The 22,783-nt window shown below is 57.5% G+C and overlaps 1 protein-coding gene and 2 long non-coding RNA genes across 4 annotated transcripts in view; 1 reads left to right on the top strand and 2 right to left on the bottom strand.

The window, feature by feature from the left end:
* GUCY2D (guanylate cyclase 2D, retinal) overlaps positions 1–11,187 on the top strand; it is a 15,371-nt gene extending 4,184 nt beyond the window's left edge. The window contains exons 4-20 of one of the 2 annotated variants that reach the window (XM_040453308.1): positions 187–538; positions 875–959; positions 1,237–1,339; positions 1,744–1,845; positions 3,620–3,700; positions 4,758–4,964; positions 5,055–5,211; positions 5,688–5,837; positions 6,444–6,592; positions 7,128–7,291; positions 7,395–7,587; positions 7,799–7,973; positions 8,240–8,338; positions 8,468–8,562; positions 8,688–8,773; positions 8,862–8,978; positions 9,493–11,187. In XM_040453308.1, the coding sequence (XP_040309242.1) occupies positions 187–538; positions 875–959; positions 1,237–1,339; positions 1,744–1,845; positions 3,620–3,700; positions 4,758–4,964; positions 5,055–5,211; positions 5,688–5,837; positions 6,444–6,592; positions 7,128–7,291; positions 7,395–7,587; positions 7,799–7,973; positions 8,240–8,338; positions 8,468–8,562; positions 8,688–8,773; positions 8,862–8,955 (2,292 nt within the window). In that variant the 3' untranslated portion in view covers positions 8,956–8,978; positions 9,493–11,187. Of the gene's footprint in view, positions 1–186; positions 539–874; positions 960–1,236; positions 1,340–1,743; positions 1,846–3,619; positions 3,701–4,757; positions 4,965–5,054; positions 5,212–5,687; positions 5,838–6,443; positions 6,593–7,127; positions 7,292–7,394; positions 7,588–7,798; positions 7,974–8,239; positions 8,339–8,467; positions 8,563–8,687; positions 8,774–8,861; positions 8,979–9,492 lie in introns of those variants that run through there. The other variant, XR_005784061.1, reaches the window with a different exon arrangement.
* Positions 3,963–5,161, bottom strand: LOC121015965 (uncharacterized). The gene is made up of 3 exons (XR_005784062.1): positions 5,046–5,161; positions 4,794–4,898; positions 3,963–4,238 (listed from the first exon to the last, which is right to left on the bottom strand). It is a non-coding gene; the product is annotated as an uncharacterized LOC121015965 (long non-coding RNA).
* A 5,896-nt stretch (positions 11,188–17,083) lies between the features above and the next one.
* On the bottom strand, positions 17,084–22,689 carry LOC121015962 (uncharacterized). The gene is made up of 4 exons (XR_005784060.1): positions 22,584–22,689; positions 22,431–22,490; positions 18,997–19,042; positions 17,084–17,397 (listed from the first exon to the last, which is right to left on the bottom strand). It is a non-coding gene; the product is annotated as an uncharacterized LOC121015962 (long non-coding RNA).
* Between the last annotated feature and the right edge of the window lie 94 nt (positions 22,690–22,783).

The raw sequence follows: 22,783 nt of genomic DNA, 5'->3' as shown, positions 1-22,783 counted from the left end.
TGGGGAGAGAGGAAGGGAGAGCCAATGGGGAGAGGGGAGGAGAGAGCGCTGAGCTGAGGGATCGGGGAAGCACCAACGAGGTGTGAACGGTCTATGCACGAGGGGCCTGAGCACTGGAGAGAAGCAGTGCAAGGCTAGGTGGGCCAGCGGTGACCCCAACCCTGAGCCCCTACTGCCCTCCCCCAGGTGTCCCCACTCTTCGGCACCATCTACGACTCGATCTTCCTGCTGGCGGGAGGCGTGGCGCGAGCGCGGGCGGCCGCAGGGGGCGGCTGGGTGTCCGGAGCAGCGGTGGCCCGCCACATCCAGGACGCCCAGGTCCCCGGCTTCTGCGGGGCCCTGGGAGGAGCCGAGGAGCCCCCGTTTGTGCTGCTGGACACGGACGCGGCGGGGGACCAGCTGTTCGCCACATACGTGCTGGACCCAACCCGGGGCTCCCTCCGCTCGGCTGGGACCCCGGTGCATTTCCCTAGAGGGGGAGGAGGACCCGGGCCTGACCCCTCGTGTTGGTTCGAGCCAGACATCATCTGCAACGGAGGTGAGGGCGAGCACCCCAGCCCCCACTGGGACAGTCACCGTGGAGCCTCCACTAAGTGGTGAAAGAGAGTGAACTCTCGTCCTGGAACTCCTTCCAGGTCCTTCCTCAGACCCCTGGCTTGTGCGGAACCTGTCTCTTGCCAAGCCCCCAAAGCCCTCTTGGAACCTTCCAGACGCTCCCTTTTGCAGAACCCACGACCTTTCCCTAGATCTCGTTTTGGGCTCCCATCCACCTTTCCTAGGGCCTCCAGGATTTGACACGACTCCATCCCCCCATAGACAGGGTGCCTCCCCCTGGCCACGGTCCTCAGAGTCCCCCCTCTCACTGCCTCTCCAGGAGTGGAGCCCGGCCTCGTCTTTATCGGCTTCCTCCTGGTGGTTGGGATGGGGCTGACAGGGGCCTTCCTGGCCCATTATGTGAGGTGAGTATGGGAGTGGGGTAGGTAAGGGATGAGCCTGCCTGTCCACCTGCCAGAAATGCGTCTGTGCAGCAAAGACAGCAGGCTGGGCCCACTCAAGAGTAGGAAAAAAAAAAAAAAAAGGAAGATGGGGAACATGGGGTTGCCCTCAAGGGGGTGGCAGACCAGGGGCTGTCTGGTTTGGGGATGACTGCTCTCCCCTGAGCCAACATTATCCCTTGCTGGCCTCCTGTCCTGGACCTTGGTCCCTTTTGAGCAGATGACGTCCTTTCCCTACCAGGCATCGTCTAATTCACATCCAGATGGTCTCTGGCCCCAACAAGATCATCCTGACTCTGGACGATATCACCTTCCTCCACCCGCAAGGGGGCAGCTCTCGAAAGGTGGGAGAGGCAGGGAGGCAGGGGCTATCTGGCAGGGAGCCAGCTCCCCACTGTATATCTGTTCCCCTGCCTGGGCCAGCCCTCACCCCAGCCCCGAGGAAAGCCTCGTTTCTGCCCTGGCTCCCTCTCAGGTCTGAGCTCTGGGGATCAGCACCCTTAATGTGCAGTGAGAGTACCAGCCCTGTCCCGGCTGCTCTCCTGGGACAGCGAGAAGCTCCAAACAAACCCGCTGGTTTGTTTTGTAAACTGTAAACCGCAGCGTAATTGGGAAGTATAATGTCAGTATCGTCTTCCCCTAATTAAGATTTCTTCCCTCTGTAATCCCTGGAACTCAGCCTGACCTCAACCCAGGACTCTGACCCCACAGTAAATTCTGATCCCTTGCGTTGACCTCTACCCTCCAGGTGGTCCAGGGGAGCCGATCGAGTCTGGGTGCACACAGCGTGTCAGACGTTCGCAGCGTCCCCAGCCAGCCCGCGGACAGCGCCAACGTTGGCCTCTACGAGGTGAGCCTTACCCCGTCCAGGCCGAGCTCTATTCCTGGAGTTGCGTCATATCCCGCGGGCTCCAGAAAATGGTGATAGGAGCCCAGAATGGGCTCTAGGAAGAGGTCACGGGTTCCCCAAAGGGGAGCGTCTGAGAATCCTTCCTGCCCCAGGGTTTTTCCCTTAGCCTTTATCCAGATGAGGGCTCCTCAAAGGCCAATCACGGTGGCTCCGAGGCCGGAGGCCTGCCTGGTGGGGGGTGTTCCGGCACCAGCATGCAGCCCGGTGTGGCCACCGAAGCCATCCCCCTCCCCGTTGGGAGCCCCTGGCCCTGCCCCCTCCGTTGATCCAAGACTTCAGGCTACTGAAGGGCGTGGGCCTCCCTGGAAAGGTTGGGGCATCTGGGATTCGGCATCGTGGTCACAAAAAGGACATTTCCAGGACACGGGTTGTTCAGGATGGGGAGGTCCCAGACGGGGCTATCCTGACTCAGGACAGACAGACCCGCGTCCTGGTCCTACCCAGCGTTTCCACCCCATTCAGATCCGACTCAGGAACCGTGAGCTTACAGGGGATGGAAAGAGAAAGTCACGGAAGGGCATTAGGACCTTCACTATGGGTCAGCAAATCTGAATGCTGTAGGATGTCTGGGAATCACGACAGACCCAGAAAGAGCTGAGGGAGCTCAGCTAATCAAGAGCGGGGTGGAGGCTTGGAGCTTCCAGATGTCAGGTCCCACAGAGCGTGCAGAGGGTCCCAATATGTCACCTACAGGCCACCACGGCCACTTGTCACTGGGGGAAGTTGTTGTTAATCATTTGAATGGGCCGACCCTGTGCCTTGAAGAACGTTTAGCGTCTCTTGTCCCACCCACAAAGCACATCTCCCAGTTTTGGGGACAATTAAGAATGTCCCCTATGTATTTCCAAAGGCTCGTTAGGAGTCGACACCAAACCACCAGAATCTCCTGCCAGTGCGGCCAAACCCCTCACCCACAGACGAGGCCGGCTACAGAGATTGCAGGGTCTAAGGCAGAATGACACCGAAGGGCTCCCTGTTGGTTCAGGACGGTGGAGCAGACGGCTGAACCAAGCACAGGCCCTCGTGAGCATGGGGCCCGATGGGACCGCGTTCCCATGGACCAGCCCTACCCACAGCTGAGGACAGTGAGGCTCCGAGCCTGGAGGGGAACTGCCTGTGCGTCACAGTCAGTCTGTCATAAAAGCCTGATCTCCCCAGACTCCTGACTCCCAGCACAGTGCTCTCTCAGGGCAACAGATGGTGAGGAGGGCTGTGGCCTCAATGACATTTGTGGTGCTAACAGCTTGCTTACTAAGGCTGTGGGTGGGTGCGTCTGCGTTGGTGAGGACAGCCACGCGAGGGTGGCCCCCATCCCCACCAGCTGTGAAGTGGACTGACGGATGTCAAACGCTTTGCTTCTGAACCTCTGCGTCACAGGCAGGATGTGTCCCGAGGCAGTAGGCCAGTGGAAACGTGGGGGCTCTGTGGCTTTTCACCTCACGGGCTTTTCAGAAACTGAGTTCACTGCTCCCATCTCTGGGGCGCCTGGGTGGCTCAGTCAGCGTCCAACTCTTGATTTCAGTTCAGGTCACGATCCCAGGGTTGTGGGATCGAGCCCCACATTTGGCTCCTTGCTGAACGTGGAACCTGCTTAAGATTCTCTCTCTCCCTCTGGCCCTCTCCCTGGCTTGTGCGCATGCTCTCTCTCTCTCTCTCTCTCTCTCTCTCTCTCTCTCAAAACAACAACAAAAAACTACTCCCATCTCTGCTCCAGGGAGACTGGGTTTGGCTGAAGAAATTTCCAGGGGATCAGCACATAGCTATCCGCCCAGCAACCAGGACAGCCTTCTCCAAGGTGAGCGTGGAGCCCGTGGTGGGGTGTGGGGTGTGGGGTGGCCATCATTTCCTTCCCTCTGGACCTTCTCTTTGCAGCTGGGGACAGAGATAGACCCGAATCTAGGAGAGACCAACAGGTCTCAGTGGAAGTGCCCTCTCCCAAAGCAGGTGTCCCGTTATGCTCTTCCATTTTTTTCTTAATGTTTATTTATTTTTGAGAGAGAGAGAGAGAGCACGCATGGAGGGGGGTGCAGAGAGAGAGAGAGAAATTTCCACACAGGCTCCATCAGTGTAGAGCCCCATGTGGGGCTCGATCCCCTGAACCCATGAGATCACGACCTGAGCCAAAAGCAAGAGTCAGATAATGCCTACTGGGCGAAGCGGAAAGCTGGCAAGGAGGCGGTGGCCGGGCTTGTTCTGATCGTCCCACCTCGAGGCCCCCCCTTACATCGTGCAGCCTCCGCCTGGCCTCCTCTGACGCCTCCACAGAAGCTCTCGGTCACAGCTGCAGAATGACTTAGGGTCCCCAGACTAAGTCACCACTTAACCGCAGGCATCTAGGATGAAGGGAAGCCCCTTATTGGACCAAAGGAAAGTTGGTCACCCGCTGGCCCCCATTTCCCAGCATGCTCGGATTGTGAGGGCGCCTGTCCTGTGGCATGTGCCCCGCTAGCACCACAGTGTGACTGCTCAGTCCCTTCCTCCCTGCCTCGGGGATGTTGGGAGTCTCAGACATGAGCAAAGCAGGCCTGGGCCGTGGCCCGCACGGCCGTGTGTGGCCTCGGGGAGAACCTGCCTGGCTCCTGGTTACCAGTGCAAGGTAGTCTCTTCCCATATGACTTTAAGCTAAACCATACTCAGCATCTCAACGGTGACCTTTGACCCACGTGTCTGTTCCGGAGAGAGAGCTTAGCCTTGGAAGAAAGCGCCCCCCACCCCGTGCCCCCATAGACCTTTCCAGTCACCCCTCTCATCCCACCTTCCGAGCGCGGATGCCCCAAACCAGACCTGGATACCCCCACGGTATCCACGGTGCCTCCAGGGCAGAAAATGCCCGTTGGCTCTCTCCCTCTCAGCTCCAGGAGCTGCGGCACGAGAACGTTGTCCTCTACCTGGGGCTCTTCCTCGGCGGCGGAGCGGGTGGCACCATGGCCCCCGGGGAGCGCATGCTGGCCGTGGTCTCCGAGCACTGTACCCGGGGCTCCCTGCACGACCTCCTCGCCCAGAGAGACATAAAGCTGGACTGGATGTTCAAGTCCTCCCTCCTCCTGGACCTCATCAAGGTGGTGGTGGTGGGGGGGTGCGGGGGTGGCAGGGAAGAGGGGGCAGGGGAGCCGCAGGGCTCAGGTCGCCTCGTATCCCACCCCTTCCAGGGAATGAGGTATCTGCACCACCGAGGCGTGGCCCACGGGCGCCTTAAGTCACGGAACTGCGTGGTGGACGGGAGGTTCGTGCTGAAAGTCACCGACCACGGTCAGGGGCGACTGCTGGAAGCGCAGAGGGTGTTGCCGGAGCCTCCCAGCGCGGAGGGTAGGATTCCGCCCCCTTCCCCGCTGCCTCCCGCGCGGACGAGCATCCCCGGGACCCCCGTTATCTCAGGGGCCCCTCCATCCATCCGTCCCTCCGCCTTCGCGTCCTCTCCATCCCACGCCCACTGCACGTGGCCCCGGCCTCGGTAAAGGTCTCAGGTCTCGGGACCTCAGAGAGGAGAAGAGGAGTGGACTGGGGAGGCGGGGGCTCGAGGGGGCGTGGCTTGTGCCCGAGGGGCGGGGTCCTGAGCCTCGCTTTACATAAAGGGCGGGGCCTATTTATGAGGCCCGCGCTTTCTAGGAGACCCGCGTAGGGTTTCTGGTAGTTTCTCCGGGGGATAGCTGCGGGCAGCGGGGCCACACTCGGGCTGGGAGTTGGTGAGTGGGTGCGAGCCTGGGCTTTTTGGTTAGGGCGGGGGTCTGTCCCCAGCGTCCCCAGGCCCTCCCGCATGCCCACGCCCCCTCCCCCGACCCCAGACCAGCTGTGGACAGCCCCGGAGCTGCTTCGGGACCCGGCCCTGGAGCGCAGGGGAACGATGGCGGGTGACGTCTTCAGCCTGGGCATCATCATGCAGGAGGTCGTGTGTCGCAGCGCCCCCTACGCCATGCTGGAGCTGACCGCCGAGGGTACGCTCGCTCGCTCGCGTCGCGCTTCCAGCCTGCGGGCCCGGCAGAGCCTCTCGCCAGACCCAGCCTCTCTGCCCTAAAGCCCGGAGCTGAGGCTTAATTATGTGGGCCTCCCTTATGTGGATCTCAAGGGTCAGGGCCGGGGAGAGCAAGCGTCAGGATGGGAGGGGGCGGCTCTTAGGCTCCCAGACATCAGTGGTTGTCTCTGTCCTCATCCTGGACCCAACCTGCTCCTCCGGCTGAGGGAGCGGGCTCCCCTCTGGTTCTTAGGGACGGCAGGGAGGCAGCAGTGTCGGGGGAAGGGGGCGAAGGCAGTGGGATCTGGTTCAGATCCCTATGACTTACCATCCGGGAGTCAGCAAGCTACTGGGCCACCCCAACCCTCACTCTCAACTGCGACAAATGTTAGCTCTGCCTGTCACCTCTAACCGCCCCCTGCGCCCTCCACCCTCCCACCCCCAGGGTTCAGGATCCTCCCGTTCCTTCCAGCAACGCCCTCCCCTCCCTCCCCGCGCTTCCCCGCCTCCTTCCGGAAGTTCTGATCGCGGGCTTCAACAGTCAGGCCAGAGTCAGAGGTGGCCTCTGTTGGTCCCCTCATGCCTCCAGAAGTGGTGGAGAGGGTCCGAAGTCCCCCTCCACTGTGCCGGCCCTCCGTGTCCGTGGACCAGGCGCCCACGGAGTGCATCCAGCTGATGAAACAGTGCTGGGTGGAGCAGCCGGACCTCCGGCCCTCCATGGACCGCACCTTCGAGCAGGTCAGGGGCTGGCATTGGGCAAGGGCTGGGCTGGCCGCTTGTCAGCAACCCGGGGAGGCTTCAGGAAAGCAGACTCGCGGGACCTCTGACCTCCAGGCCGTTTCCCAAGGGGCAGTCTGAGGACTGGGATTTAGGTGGGGACAGAGTTAGAACGGGGGCTGCGGGGCCCTTCGGAGCAGGAGATAGACCTCTGGGTGGGAGAAATATTTCACTCGATTCGAATAACATTTGAATCGCTTGGCCCGGTGTGGCCACAAGACCCTCGGCCTGGGAGTCCAAACCCCAGTGTCTTGTCAGTTACCAGCTGAGAGCAGCTGACCTCTGGGACCCCCCCATTTCCCGTATGGCTCCTAGTGTGTGAAGCCACAGGGCCTGGCATGGGGGGGGGGGGGGCTGTGGCTAAAACGTTGCCGGGGGGGGGTTGCCGGGGGGGGGGCGCGGGGGGCCAGGCGTAAGAGGGCCCCACGCAGGGGTCATGGCAGCCCAGGTCCTCAACAGCCCCCGCACCCCCACCCCGGCTGCCTCCCCCTACCAGTTCAAAAACATCAACAAGGGCCGGAAAACGAACATCATTGACTCCATGCTGAGGATGCTGGAACAGTACTCCAGCAACCTGGAGGACCTGATCCGGGAGCGCACGGAAGAGCTGGAGCTGGAGAAGCAGAAGACAGACCGGCTGCTGACGCAGATGCTGCCCCCGTGCGTGCCCGCGGGGAGGGGGGCGAGGGGGAGGGTCCGCGGGCGGCCGGGGGCGTGACCTCCACCTAAAGCCCGCCCCCCTCTCCCCGACGACCCTACGTAGTTCTGTGGCTGAGGCTCTGAAGACGGGGACACCTGTGGAGCCCGAGTATTTTGAGGAGGTGACTCTGTACTTCAGCGACATCGTGGGCTTCACCACCATCTCGGCCATGAGTGAGCCCATCGAGGTGGTGGACCTGCTCAACGACCTCTACACGCTCTTTGACGCCATCATCGGCTCCCACGACGTCTACAAGGTGGGGTGTGCCGGAGCGGGGAGGGGGGGAGGGGGGAGCAACCCTCCTTCAGCTCCGCCAGCCCCCAGTTCAGCCCCACTGCCCCCGTCCCCATTTGGAAGCCTCCCCAGGATCCCCGCGCTGCACCCCCAGCTTAGGCCGCCTGACAAAGGACAGTCGCTTGGCGGGAGAGAGGTGCTCAGTACCGGACTTGCACCACCCTTTCCGTCAGGTGGAGACAATTGGGGACGCCTACATGGTGGCCTCGGGGCTGCCCCAGCGGAACGGGCAGCGGCACGCGGCGGAGATCGCCAACATGGCTCTGGACATCCTCAGTGCCGTGGGCTCCTTCCGAATGCGCCACATGCCCGAGGTGCCCGTGCGCATCCGCATCGGCCTGCACTCGGGTACCTCCCGGGCTCCCGTGGCCCCCTCCCTCCCCGTCTAGGGCCGGTTCCCCATTCCCTGGACATTCGTGCGGTGGGGGGGGGGGGGGGGGGGGACGGGACGGGGGCAGCGGGACTTGCTGTGAAGCCGCCTCGGCAGGCACCCCGTCGTGATTGAGAGGTACCCTTGGGGAGCTGGTGGAGACGATGGGGCGCTAGAGAGTCTCCCGAGGTGCCAGGTGCCACCCAGCCGCCAGCACGGCCACCCACCCTGCGCGTCTCCGCAGGCCCGTGCGTGGCGGGCGTGGTGGGCCTCACCATGCCGCGGTACTGCCTGTTTGGGGACACGGTCAACACCGCCTCGCGCATGGAGTCCACGGGGCTGCGTGAGTGGGGCGGGGCGGGGTCCGGGGGTGGGGGGGGCGATTCACGGAGCGAGGGGGAAGTGGCTCGGGGAGGGGGACGCGGGAGGGCAGTCCCGAAATCACCACGTCCCCTGTCCCCTGTCGCCCCAGCTTACCGCATCCACGTGAACATCAGCACCGTCCAGATTCTCCGCGCCCTGGACGAGGGCTTCCAGACGGAGGTGCGCGGCCGCACCGAGCTGAAGGTGAGACCGGCCCCGCCCCCTCCTGGGCCGCAACCTCGGGGGTTTTGGGTGCCACTTAGACCTCGAGATCCACCGCCCTCGCCCCAGCCGCCTAACCCCCCACCCCCCGCCCCGTGTCTCTCCAGGGCAAGGGCGCCGAAGACACGTACTGGCTGGTGGGCAGGCGCGGCTTCAACAAGCCCATCCCCAAACCGCCGGATCTGCAGCCGGGGTGAGGAACCAGCCTCCGGGCCCCTTCGCCCGGCCTGACCCCGCCCTCCGCCTGCCCCTCCCTGAGGCCGCCGCCCCCCTCCCCGCAGGGCCAGCAACCACGGCATCAGCCTGCAGGAGATCCCCCTGGAGCGGCGCCTGAAGCTGGAGAAGGCGAGGCCGGGCCAGTTCTCCGCGAAGTGAGGCGCGCAGCGCAGCGGGAACAGGTGCTGCCCCTTGCTCCCAAGCCCAGCTGCCGATCTCCCAGGGGCCTCCTCTCCAGCCTTAGGGCCTGGCCCTGCCCGCTGAACTTCCCAGCCAAGCCAGGCGTCCCAGTTCCTGTCTGAGTGAGCCCAGGCTCTTCCTAAACCCAGGAATTTGCCCCTGGGAGGGGGGAGTTCTGGTTGTGTCGGTCTGGAATGGCCCAGGAATCCAGACTTGAGAACCCTTGTACTCGTGACCTTCTGAGACCTCTTCTCTGACAACCCCTCGCCCCCACTGCACTGCATTAACGGGGCCTCCCTGCCAGGCCCCACAGGCTGTGCACTGCACAAAAGACAGAACTCTCGGGAGCACCGTTCGCCAGAGGACAAGATGAATGTTGCCTCTAGCATTCTGTCAGGGCAGAAGCCCTGCTCTCTACCTTCCTTGAAGAAACTGTGATCCATGACCCTCCCCTTCTTAGGTGAACCCCCGTGACCCCTTTCTACGATTTCCCTCAGACACCCCTCTTTCTCTCAGGAGTATTCCGGAAGGTCCTTTTCCTGAAAGTTGCTGCTATGGGTGACCAACAGTCTGGCTGATACCAGTGGCTTCTGTCCGGCTCTGCCTCAAAGGATTCTGGGCCTTTACACAGGCTGTGTGACCTCGGGAAAGTCTCGTGCACTCTCTGGGCTTGGATTTCCCTCATGATGAGATAAGGAGTGGCCTAGGTGGTTTCTGCACTCCTAAGCTTCCGGATGGCCTGGGTGTATGGGCGCCGGCCCCAGTAACTCTGAGCCCATCAGGAGAGGTGGGGCTGGGGATTCTCCACTTTCCAGGGCCTCCCAGGGCCCCAGGAAGGAAGGTCTGGGGTTGGAATCCCCAACCCCAGAGGAGGCAGAGACCTGCGGTTCCCCCGGAGCAGGGGTTTGTGGCCTGAGGATTAGCCTCTGCTTAGCCTCCATAGTCCTTCCCTTCTCCCCCCCGCCCCCCACCGCCAGTCAGAAACCGGCCCCTTCTGTGGGCATCACCGTGTCTTGCCCAAGTGCAGAGAAAAGCTGGCTGCAAGGCTCTGGGGAGAGAGGAAGGCAAACAGGCCTCAGCACACCTTTACTCACCAGCACGGCCGAGGAATGGTAGGATTTTCTGTTGAACTGGACACTTGCCAAGCGCACAGAGAATCCTCTCTGCTTAGATCTCTCCAACAGGCGTCTGCAACCACTGCCCGTCCCCCCTCCCCCCCCCCACCGGTCCAACTGAACTTTCTTTTGTGGAACAGCGACGTTTCAGAGCCCAGGCCTTGGCACTGTCAAGTTGGGGTGTCCTTCAGCACCACTGGAGGCCGTGGCAGGAGTTAGTGGCAGCGGCAGCCGCCCAGAGTGTCCCTACAGGTGTAGTGAGTGTTCAGTCCCTCCCAGGTCAGCAAGCAGGCATGGCCAGGGATATAGCGTCCGAGAGAATTTCCAGGTGGAAGGGTGAATGCTCACCACGCACAGTGTGGTTCCCGGGCCAGGGGCAGGGACATGACCTGAGAGCCTGTTAGAAATGCAGACTTGCGGGCCCAGACCTGTCGATTCAGAATCCGCATTTTTAACAAGTTCCCTCAGGGTGTTTCTGTGCACCTGAACGAACGTTCACGAATCGTGTCACTAAGTGAGCCTAAAAATCTCTAAGATTTCATAAAAACCAGGCTAGAAACTCGCCGAGACTGGTTTTGTTGGCCTGTGGGGGAAGTTTTGTTCTAATTTTGAGCTAACGTTTAGCAATCAAGAGATTCACATTTTCTAAAAAACGTATACCAAACTTCCCTCTTCTCTGAAATCAAAAAGTTCCACTGCTGGCTTTTCTGCTGGAGCTAGAGAGCCACTGATCATTTTCTCTGGGGCTTTATTCTTTAGTTCTAACGGTCCCCACCCGCCAAGACCCAAGAGTTTCCGGATGTCCCTTACGTACCTGCCTGGCGCCCTTAGGCATTTAGCTCAGGGCCCTTGGGAACTGCCGCTGGGACCGCAGGTGCTTCTGGAGGTTGTTTCTGCCCGACCTGTGAAATCCACGGCCTAGCAGCCTCCCCGTCCTTCCTAGAGGCAGAGAGAGGACATATAACAGACCTCAACTGCAGCACTTGTAGGTTCTGGTCACTTGAGGTGGTGCTGTAGGGTGAGTCAGTCAGTACAACTTATAAAACATTTTTCGCCGAGTTGGGAGACGATGAGTTAAGGATTTTTAAAAACCCTGCACGTTTTTTTAAAAGATTTTTAAAAACCCTGCCTGCACGCGCACACAGTTTTCTAAATTCTGCACATTTTTTTTTTCCAACGTTTATTTATTTTTGGGACAGAGAGAGACAGAGCATGAACGGGGGAGGGGCAGAGAGAGAGGGAGACACAGAATCGGAAACAGGCTCCAGGCTCTGAGCCATCAGCCCAGAGCCCGACGCGGGGCTCGAACTCCCGGACCGCGAGATCGTGACCTGGCTGAAGTCGGACGCTTAACCGACTGCGCCACCCAGGCGCCCCTAAATTCTGCACATTCTTAAGCATCTCTCTTCAGATTTTGTCTGGACTTCGGTCCCAGGGATGGAGGGCAGACAGCCTCTTCCCAGGCAGCGCCCCCACCCTCCCTGCTAAGCCCCTCCCCATCCCCCACCCTGACTCTTTCTCTCGCCTTCCATCCCACCTGGGGGACGCCTGTGGTAGTTAATGGCCTGTGATTCAGGGGAGCCTCAGGGCAGCATTGACCTGGGAGGAGACTAGCGCGGACAGGCTGGGGCAGGACACTTCCCAGGGGAGGAGGAGCTGGGCCCCGAATCCAGTTTGGGGTAGAGGTGGAGTCCGCAGGGCTGAGCGCGTCCCTTCCCACCCTCCATTCTGCCTGGTCCCAAGACCCCGGTCGCAGCTGGGCAGATGTGAGCCGGGAGGGGCCTGGCGGAGGTTGGAGAGCTGAGGCCCACCCCAGGGCTCACAGAGCTGGTGAGAGAAGGGCGGGGAAGGTCTAGCCGCAGTCTCCTCTCTGCTCCTCTGCCCCTGTCTCTCCCTCTCCCTCAGTCTCCCCCGCTCTGCCCACGGTTTTTCCCTACCTGTCCCCGCAGCGCCCCCATTTCTGCGCAACCTTCCTTCCTGGGTCCGGTCAGTCTCCTAGAGCCCCGGTACCCTCTGACTCAGGCCCTCTTCACCTGCTCGCTCCTGTTGCTCCAGGGTCCCGGGCACCTCCCAGCCCCAGAGAGCACCTGGCTTGGCCATCAGGCGCTCCCCACCTTCAGACGTGTTTACACTACCTCTGCCAGGTGGCCTGAGCCAGGAGCCCGCGCCTGGGGCTGTCCTCGCCTTTGGGATGGCTCCGTAGCTGGGACCAGTGACGGCCACGGCAGGGCCCTCCCGCGGCTGCTTCCACCCTGTGAGCTGGGACTCCCACGTCCCGGGGCTCACTTGGCACTTTTTCTCTGCTGCTCCTCAGGGTCCGGGCCGTGCTCCCCCTCCCCACCTGCAGTGGACCCCAGGCACCCCTTTTGGGAGATCTGTGGCGCCACATTGTGGGACCGTGTGCACTGGGATCTTCTGGGCTGTGCGCCGTGGATGCCAGGCCACGTGCCACGGTGTTGGGAGAGTGGCGGCTGAAATAAAGGTGTGCTTTCTTCCATCTCGTGGTGTGTGATCCTTTTGGCCTGGATGGTCTCTACACCCTCTTCCCTGCAGGACCCACACCTGGCACTGCTAGGGAGGGCTTCAAAGAGGGGAAGAGCCCTGGAGATGCCCGAGGCAGGGTGCAGTGAGCTGCCATTCCGCTCAGGGGGTCTGCTCTGAGGGGACCGGGCAGGGAAGCCCCAGGCTTTTCAGGCTTCGAGAAAAGACCAGGGTCTCTGAGGCTCTGGAAGAGGGTGGTGTGGTCTCATCGTGTGATCGCCGGCAGGAGAGGGGAAGGGAGGTAAGAGCAGTTATTCTATGACCATGACCCATGGAAGCCAGAGTCCAAGACTGAAGGAGCAGGGCCTGTGAATGTAGAAGCTAAGGTCTGTAACAGCAGACCGGGCAGGACTTCACAACCCACATTCCACTTCTCATCCCTCAAGAGCCTGCCGTGGGGCATTCAAGCAGCACAGACATCCCAAAGTCACCAGTGGGTGACCAGCCCACTGGTCATCCATTTTCTCTGAGCCCCACTGTCTCTGCCCCAAGCTTGATGTTTCCGACATGATGACTCATGAGGGGCATTGGTTGTGGTGCCTTCCTGTCCTCCCCCAGCCCCAGCCTCAGTCCCCATGGAACTGACCCCAGGCCCTATCCCACCCCCCACCTCCAATCATTCCATTCCTCTGCTGCTGGAATTGCCCCAAGGGCAGACAGATGACCGGGGCCAGGCTTAGTGCTGAGACACAGCTGGAAGCTAGGTGAAGAAGTTGCCTGTTTTCTCTGGGGTTGCTGAGAGGGCAGGACACCCAGCAAAGATGACAGGGCAGAGCTGATAGATGGGCAGAGACCATGTCTCGCTGCCACTGCTGGAGTCTCTCCACCACTCTGGGCCTAAAGCCAGATCCAGTTGGAGCACCATGGGCTAGTTGTTGGCTTAATCCAGATTGAATTGGGTTTTGTTTTGTGCAGCCAGAAGTGTCCTGACACACTCCTCAGGGTTATGGTGGAGTGGGGATGGAACTGGTTTAACAAGCAAGAAAAGAAGAAAAGCCTGGCTTGGGAGGGAGATGGTGAGAGAAGGATGAGCAACCAAGAGGAGATAGTCTCCACGCCCTTACTCCATCAGGAGTCAGCCAGGGCCCTTCCCCTGTGGTATGACTGGTCCTAAAAACTGCAGTTATGGGAAAGGCCAGGACCGGAAGGGGGAGAAAACGCAAACAGCCTTGTAGCCTTGTCTGGACCCTGGTGCTGGCCCAGCAGTTAGAAGGTGGAGGAACCTCCAAGTCCTGCATCAGAGACAAGGCACATGAGAGCGTGGTGCGGTCTGAGCTCAGCACAGTGCTGGACATCAACATCTTCCAGAGTTAAGTGGCTGGACCTTGACGGGCTGGTTAGGGTAGGACAGATGGCTTCCCCGCTCCCGACATGGGGAAGGAAGTAGACAAATCAGGGGAGGAGCAGTTGTGTCATCTGGGACACCTAGTTTCCTAGAAGTTTTTTCTCAGTCTAGAGACTCACCCCTTCCAAAGCAAAGCCATTTGTCATCTCTGCCAGGGGTATTCGACCTCATCACCCATCCCTAAGCCTGTGTCTTTGGCCCTGGGCCCAGAGACGGGCACGCTGTCCAAGCATTTCCACATTTTGCTCACAGGGGACTTCGATCCAGCCCTTCAAAAAGCATCTCCCCATGTTCTGTCTTTAATCCACAGATGACCCATTTGACACACATGAAACCCAAGGCCCCCAGTGGCAAAATGACTTGTCAAAGACCACATCTCTGGCAAATCTTGAGATCAGGCAGCAAACCCAGGAGTTCAGACTCTGGGCTTTGGGGTGCCTCTCAAGGGTGCTCTGGAGATGTCTATCTGACAGGCAGTCCTGCTCCTTGCCCTCTTGATTCTTTTTTGCAAACACACGATTTAAACTCTGAATCAATGTCTTTGGAATCAGATTATTAAAGAGTCTTGGCTCAGAGGTGCCTGGGTGGCTCAGCAGGTTAAGTATCTGACTCTTGATTTCGGCTCAGGTCTCGATCTCATGGCTCATGAGATCCAAGCCCCACATCAAGGTCTACACTGACAGTGCGGAGCCTACTTGGGATTCTCTCTCTCCCTCAAAACAAATAAATTTAAACATCAAAAAAAAAAAAAAAAAAGAAAGAAAGTTTTGACTTGGTGGGATATGGACACGAACACATTTTACATTTCTCCAATCAGTGCCTTCAAAAGGCCAGTTGAGAACTCCAATCCCCTATCTGCTCCAAATGTGGGCTCACCACATGGGTCAAGGACTTGGGGGTGTGGGTGGGGCTGATAGCACATGTCTGCTCCTTCCCCCCCAACTCTGGCTCTTTGGTCAGGAGGGGAGGGTCATGGGGACATAATCGAATCCTAGAATCCCTACCCCCTCACTCTTCAAGTGAGGAATGCAGAGGAAGCTGAACTGGCCACCTGTTGGGGAGACTCCCCTGCTGTCACTTTGGCTCGGCTACTGCTGCCACCAGCTGGGGATACAGTCCCTGCCCACACGCACGCGGGCTCACCACAAAGTTAAGAAAGCTGAAGCTTTATGGTCCTTCACCTGCACAAGCCCCTTTCAAGCACCCTCCCCCACCAAGTTTTGTTTTCGTTTTCTTAGAGGGGACCTTCAAAATTGGATCAGCTTGAAGCCACAACATTTGGATCTGTCCTGGATGTGGTCCCTTGGGGTTCGGGGATCAGCCTCGTCCAAGCCTTCTTCATCACTGAAGACCCATCAGAAAGCAGCACCATGTTTTCCTTTAGCCCCAGAGTGGGGGACAGCCCCACGACCTTGTCTGTGTACCAGAGCCCCTTGGGAGTGCCCTGGCTGCCTGGGAAGCCTGGACAGCCACCAGCTTTAGCTCACCTTGTGCCCTCTGTCCTCCACTATGAGGAGCTACAGGAAGTGTCTTCTTCCTCATGCTCTCAGGCCACAGGGGACAGGGCGAGGGGCTACCATTGCATGACTGCTCAGAAAGCCCTTGGGATGGGAAGGCCAGGGAGGGTAGCCGAGCCAGCTGTTGGCTTCTCTGTTTAGAATGTGGATTACCTCGGGGGCACCTAGGTGGCTCAGTGGGTTGAGTGTCCGACTCTCGGTTTCAGTTCAGGTCATGATCTTATTATGGTTCCTAGGTTCGAGCCCCGCATTGGGCTCTGCGCTGGTAACGTGGAGCCTGCCTGGGATTCTCTGTCTCCCTTTCTCTCTGCGTCCCCCCCAACCCCGCTCGATCCCTCTCTCCTTCCCTCTCTCTCTCTTTCTCTCGAAATAAATAAACATTAAAAAAAAAAAAAAAGAATGTGGATCACTTTGTACTTCATGGTTTCAGCTGTGGACACTAGTTCGAATTCCATGGTCACAGGAAAAGTTAACTCAACGTCCTATTGTGGCATGGGTCACACGATCAGCCTTATTGCCAAACTCCATTTTTTAATGCCGCACAAAATAAACTTCTGTTATATACCACAAAGCTCTTGTGATTCTTTCTTTTTTTCCCTTAATGTTTGTTTTTGAGAGAGAGAGAGAGAGAGAGAGAGAGAGAGCAAGCGGGGGAGGGGTGGGGAGGGACAGAGGCTAAGAAGCAGGCTCTGTGCTGACAGCACAGAGCCCGACGCGGGGCTGGAACTCACGAACCGTGAGATCATGACCCGAGCTGAAGTCCGACACTTAACCGACTAAGCCACGCAGGTGTCCCTCTCATGATTCTTTTCACCGTGACAAGATGTCGGTCTATTTGACCGGAGGGTGCTCCTGACTACAGGGGCTTCTCCTCCGACTCCACCCCATCATCAAGCCACCAAGCCAAGCAAAGGTTCACATGTTCAAATGTTCATAACCACCTACCTTATGGCCTTGCCTCCCTTTCATTCTCCATTGTCACTGGCCGGTCCAGTAGCACATCAGCCCCTCAGCCCTCTCGCTCAGTCCTGACCACTCACGCCCAAGTTGTGCGCCTCCTTCAGGACTTCCTTGTTGCTACTATCAACAGATGGTCTGACTTGGGGTCACACGGGTTCTCCCCCGTGTCATTGGTAGGTCCTCTGCCTCAGTCCCTGAAGTCATCTCCTCCAGGGCTTAGCTATAATCCCAGGATGGAGGAATACCCAGAACCCTTGCCACACTCTTTGCAGGGATAGCTGGTGGCCCCAGTTGAAACAAGGCCTGAAGGATTGTGTCATGGCCTTCAAACACTGTCCACAAATCACGAAAGCCTTCCTGGCCCTTGGAGAATAGACTGCCCCCCCCCCACACACCCGGTCTCCCATCTTGGTGGCTTCCCAGGCCCTGGTGCCCAAGCCCAGGGCAAGGGCCATATATGCTGAGGTGGTTGGACTGGACGATCATGAAACATCTCAAGACCAGAGCCAATCCCAGAAACTGGTCCTTCCAGGAGTCAGTGCTTTCTGGAAAAAGCCCTGAGGACACACCCTATGATGATACAGCTGTATAAGACATTCCTTCAAGAACTAGAAAGGACACAGCGCCGGTAGTCGATAGATGTGTTATGTTTCTCTTTTGAAAGGAGGGAGACGTTTTTGCTCATCAACAGCTGATGGGCAGGAGCGAGTAGAGAGACAGAGGCTGGAGGAGGTGACAAGGGAGCCAGGTTCCTGTGTCTGGCAGGGTAGATCCACAGGAGGAGGGATTCCCTTGGATGGGAGGAGGGGAGTTCCTTGTAAGATAATTAGAGCAAGAAAGGATGGGCCTGGGAGCAGGTACATTTGGGAAATTGGTAGCTCCTGGTTCTGGGAATCTCCACTGGCAGTTTCTGTTTTCCGAGTGAAGTAGGGGGTGAGGTCATCTTCGGAGCATGTAGGGGAAGAAGGAAAGAGCACTGATTTACTGAGTCCTTCCTATAGACCAGCAAGTGTACTAAGCACTTTACTCATGAAAGTTCATTTAATATCCTCAACAACCTTATGAGTCAGATACTATTAAAACCCATTTCACAAACGCTAATGTTAAGGCTCAGAAAGGCACACGACCTGCCTAAGCCCACCTGGTTATTAAGTGATAGTCAGGATTCTAAGTTCCTCCAAGGTCCTAAACTCTTCATTAATAAAGAGGCAAACAGAGGTGCCTGAGGGGCTCAGTCGGTTAAGTGTCGATGCTTGATCTCAGATCAGGACTTGATCTCAAGGTCATGAGTTCAAGCCCGGCGTTGGGGCTCTGAGTCCCTGAGGAAACGGAGGAAAGTAGCTTTAGAGAGCAGGGAGCCTGCCTCTCCTCCACGTAGGAGTAGGAGAGGTGCAGTCCGAAAGTGTTTGCTGGGAAAAACAGTCTGTCAAAGATCTTTCCTTCCTGTGTCCTGGGCGTGCTCACAGCAGTAGCAAGAGGAGTCAGGTGAAGATTTAAGGTGACTTTGGTGAGTGTGGAGCTCAGCGGAGGAGCTCAGGAGGAAGAGGGTCCCTCTGGGATGCCAGATCCTCTATGACTCCGGCCCCCCGCCCAGGGCCCAGAATCCCTGAGTGTGGAGACCGTAAGTGAAGAGCCATGCTCTGGGGTTAGGGTCCTCAGACCTTGAAGACCCAGCACGGAGCAAAAGCAGGGGGTTAACAGACCAAATAACACGTGGACAAGAGGGGTCATCCCAGGGCTGGGGGAGGAGAGGCGGGTGTTGGCGAGAGGTAGGCGTGGGCCAGAGGTCTGGGCCCTACGGGCAGCGCTGGGGCCAGTTCAGCCTCTGCTGGGGGCGAGGGCCACTTCATCCCCACGCTAGCCAAAGCAGACTGGGATTCTGGATGACTTGGATGTACCAGTCTGGGAAATGTATAAAGGAACCCCCAGGCAGCTTAGAGCAACCGGCCTTTCAGCCGGAGTCCCTACATGTGCGGAGACCCCACGGTGCACGGCTGTTACGTGCTCTCGTGCAGCCCCACCGCAGGGGCCAGGAGGGGAATGGAGCCCCAACGGGGCATCTGGTACCAGGAGGGCTGGCAGGAGGGTCCAGGGTGTTGGGAAGACAGTGGTGACGCGCGTCAGACACCAGGAGGACGAGGAGCTGGCCCCGGCCTCCCTCACTCTCAGCCTCCCCTTCCACCGCCTGCGCACCCGCAGTGGCCGGCGGCCGACGTGGCGATCACCGCGCGCCAAGCCCACACCCAGGGGTCACCCCGGTGAGAAGTTCGGCCCGCAGCACCTGCCTCAGCGCGGTTCTCCCCGCTCTCCTCCACCAGCCACGCGTGTGGGGGCGTGGCCCTGCCCTCGGCCAGCCTCCGCTGATTGGATCAGGGGTTACCACCTGACTCAAGCCCAATCAGGCCATTGGTTGATGCGTGACCAATGACGCGCCCTGGTGCAAAAAAAAGGCTCCCGCCGTTGGCAGGTGGATCGAATAAATGCGGTCGGTTTCTTGCCCTCCTTCCCCCCCCCCCCCCCAGCCACCGCCCCAGGTTCTCACCGTTCTGTCATTGTGTCTTGATCCTGTGACAGACTGCTCAGGGAGACTTTGGGAGATAAAAATAGCATTGTTTGCACTCCTCCCACTGAAAGATACAGTCTAATTCTCCTCCCCTTGATTCCGCCCTGGCCTTAGTGACTTGGTTGACCAATGGAATGTCAGAAGCAACATTTCGGGACTTCTGAGATCAGGCCAGATGATGGTAAGAAACTTCTCACCTCCTGTCGGAGCCTCTTGGACTGTCTGTGACCCTGAGCCTCATGTGTTAAAAAAAAAAATAATAATTTTTTTTTAATGTTTATTTATTTTTGAGAGAGAGAGACCATGAGCAGCGAAGGGGCAGAGAGACCGCAGGCTCCAAGGGCTGAGCTGTCAGCACAGAGCCTGACACAGGGCTCGAACTCAGGAACCTTTGAGATCGTGACCTGAGCCGAAGTCTGTCCCTTCACCGACTGAGCCACCCAGGCTCCCCTAGCCTCGTGTGTCAAGAAGTCACCATGCTGGAGAGGCCATGGGCGGCTGTACCTGTTAACTGACTCAGCTGAGTGCAGGATTCTAGCCATCCACTTCCTGTTACCAGACACGTGAATAAAGTTGCCTTTAGCCTGTATTCCAGCCCATCTGCCCTGAATATGACCCAGTATCTTTGTTAGTGCCATGTGAAATGGAAGAATCACCCAGCAGAGCCCTGCCCACATTCCCATCCTGCAGATTCACAACACACCTCTCTGTTTGGGAAGACCTCTAAACCTTTGCTGAGAGCGTTGAAGGACCTCAGCTCAGCATCTCACCAACAGGTGGTTTCTGAGAGGGGACTCTGCCCAGAAAAGGCAGAGTAGACAGGTGTTGTTATTTGCCTACTTTTTCTGATAGCCACATTGGATTTTCCTTTGGGGATCTACCCATCTCTACCCTCAACCCATGTAGTTTGTGTGGAGCTAATTCCTGCCCCACCTCAGGATCTGTGACCAAGTCCCTTTCAATGAGGGTCGGCCCCTAGACCTTTGTTGGAAGTAATAAGAGGGAGGCTGGTCTTTGAGCAGGTTTGCTAAGCTCGAAGGATAGAAGCCTACAGCTTTTGCTAACCATCTGTGCCACCCCTTGGGAAGAGTCTACCTGAGCATGAGTCAATACAGTTCAACACAGAGGAAAGCAGAAATGAAATGTTGAGGGGGAACAATTCCTGACACATGTTTTGGGCACTGGGATTCATCCAGACCTGAAGCCGGTTGCTGTTGAACTTGCCAGTTACATAAACTGATATATTTCCATAATTTATTAAGCTAGTTTGAGGTTGGACTATCCTGCTCTTTCAGCTCTGCCTATTAAAATTGTACCGATTTTTCACGACTAGCTTAAAACTCACCTCCTACAAGAAGACCTCCTTAAATTGTACAGGGGGTATTTATTGTTTGGGGTTTTCTATAGTCCAGAAATGAATTTTTCATACTTCTGCAAAATCTGCACTATCCCCACAGCTCATCAGCACTACCAACATGGCCAGACACAGCCAGCCAGGCACCTTGTCTGACCCCTGCCTGCTGGACAGGGGAAATTGGGCCAAGGGTGGATCCCCATCCCAAACTGGGTCAATGAGGATCCTTTGCTGGGGAACCTTTCATTTGAACCAAGACACTCTAAACCTATCCACTGTTTAGATAGAGAATATATAAACATGAACTGTGCGGACTGGGAAACAGAAAGAACTGGTCAAGGGAGAAGAGACAAAGCAGACATGCAAAGAAGGGAGTTGGAGAGAGAATCCCCTGAGTTCCTACAATACTCTGGTCTCTGCCTCTAGGCTGTTCCTGAGACTCAGCTGTATTTCTGGCCTTTTGTCCTTATAATAAATTCGCCTTCTTACTCAAGTTTTCTCTCATGGGTGTGTGTTACTTCCAATCTCCCCGGTCTCCAAAGTGGTTCAGTCCCGTCTCCCTTCTGCTCTGGATCCGTGTTGCTCTGGACCGCACCTTACCTGGAGATGACACTAGGTTCCATCTTCAATGCCATCTCCGATCAGTTGGCTGTGCCTGTCTTGAGTGCTACCCTGACAAAGATTCTCGGGCTACTTCGGGGCTCAAGAAGAAGAGTACATGGATTGATTGGCAAGGTCTTCCATGAGCATGAAATGGGAACGGGCTGAATGCCCGCCATGTTTGTTCTCTAACCTGTCACACATCCTTCCCCTTCCATACAACAGCCAGCTTAACGCCTCACCTGGTCCAGACTCATAGATACTTGTTGAACGGATACATGACAAAGATGACTGTTTAAGAGACTCATGTGGTGGGATGAGTGGCAGGAAGTGGACAGTGTGAGTTTGAATGGGGCAGAGGAGTCAGAGGCATCTGGTGCTCTCAATGTGGGAATCAAATACACAAGCATGGCGGCAGGTGGGACAGAGTGCTTTCGTCACCTCCATCTAAGTCTTGCTTATCCTATGAAATGCGATGAGAACATCCTTGCCTGAAGGGAACGTTCTCTGACATGCCTCACTCTCATGTCTGAGATGGGTCTCCGCACTAATCAGGATTCTTCTGATTGAAAGAGTTCAAAAGTTCAAGAGTATTATAGGCATGGCTCCAACCAGGTGCTCGCATGAGATGTCTCTACGTAATCCATATAATCCATTGTCTTCATTCCCAGGTGGGCCCTCCCAAAATGGTTACAGAAATGGCCAGCAGCAGTTTCAAGACTTCCTTATGTCCTATCGCCTTAGCAACTCTGAGAAATGAAAGTACTTACAAAAATAAAACCAGTTTCAACAACAGAAAAGCCTGGGGCTCATTCTTACTGGCCTGGACAAAACCACCCATTCATCTCTGAACCAATTCCTAAACTTTGCCCAAATCTATTTGGGCAGAGCCGGATCCTGTGCCTGCCCCTGGAGCCAGAGGGTGTATCCATACGGACTGAGGATGGGGAAGGGGCGATTCTCTACACAGAAACGAGGGTGCTGCCACCAGAATAAGGGCCACGGGTGCTGCCATCCACACACCGTCTTCTATGTTCCCTTGGGCCCTGCAGTTTCCCCACCAAATCAGGAGCTACTGGGGAACAAGGGTTTGTCCTATTTACGCTCTTGCCCCTGGGCCCCAGCACGGGACCTAACACACAGAAGTTCCCAGATCCCTTCCAGCTGAAGACTTTGCCCACAGCTCTGTGACAACGTGAAACGACCGGAAAGGAGGTGCCACATCATCCTCTGCTAGACAACAGACCCTCCTGCCCCTGCACCGAACTACCCCCCTGTCTGCTACCTCAGAAGGGGTGTCTGCTCTCTTGTGAGGGTGCTTTGCTGCCCAACCTTTGTTTCTCCTCCTGGGACCATCCCTTCGCATTTCTCTTATGAAACCACCCATTGTCACGTTGAGCCGTGTCATTTGAGTATAGTTGGGCGGCACTCACCTTGGGATACACCTTGGTTGACTTACCTCACCCAGTGGGTTCCATCCTCCTGGCCACACTGGTTGGTTCAGGGATCCTAGTGTTGCCTGTTTAGAGCAAGGAAAAAGGAGGGGGTAGGAAGACATCTGACAGAGTTTTGGGAAAGGGAAGTGTCAGCCCTCTTTCACAGTGTTACCCACAGAAACTCCCTCTGATCTCCTGGGTGGCGGGGTGTGAGGGCGTGAGGTTGGGGACTGCCCCCATCGCAGCCGCGCTGTAGGGAGCTTGAGGCTGAAGCGAGTGCTGCGGAAGGCAGAGGGAAAAAATGGAAAAGATAGCAGGTCTTAAGTCCTCTCTGGAGCAGCCACGGAACCACCCCAAGGCGGAGGAGGCAGAGACT

This window comes from Herpailurus yagouaroundi, unplaced genomic scaffold, assembly GCF_014898765.1.
Source record: "Herpailurus yagouaroundi ecotype Mexico unplaced genomic scaffold, PumYag 208, whole genome shotgun sequence".
NCBI lineage: Eukaryota > Metazoa > Chordata > Mammalia > Carnivora > Felidae > Herpailurus > Herpailurus yagouaroundi.
The sequence above is the reverse complement of the archived record's forward strand: the minus strand, read 5'-3'. Positions and strand labels throughout refer to the sequence as shown.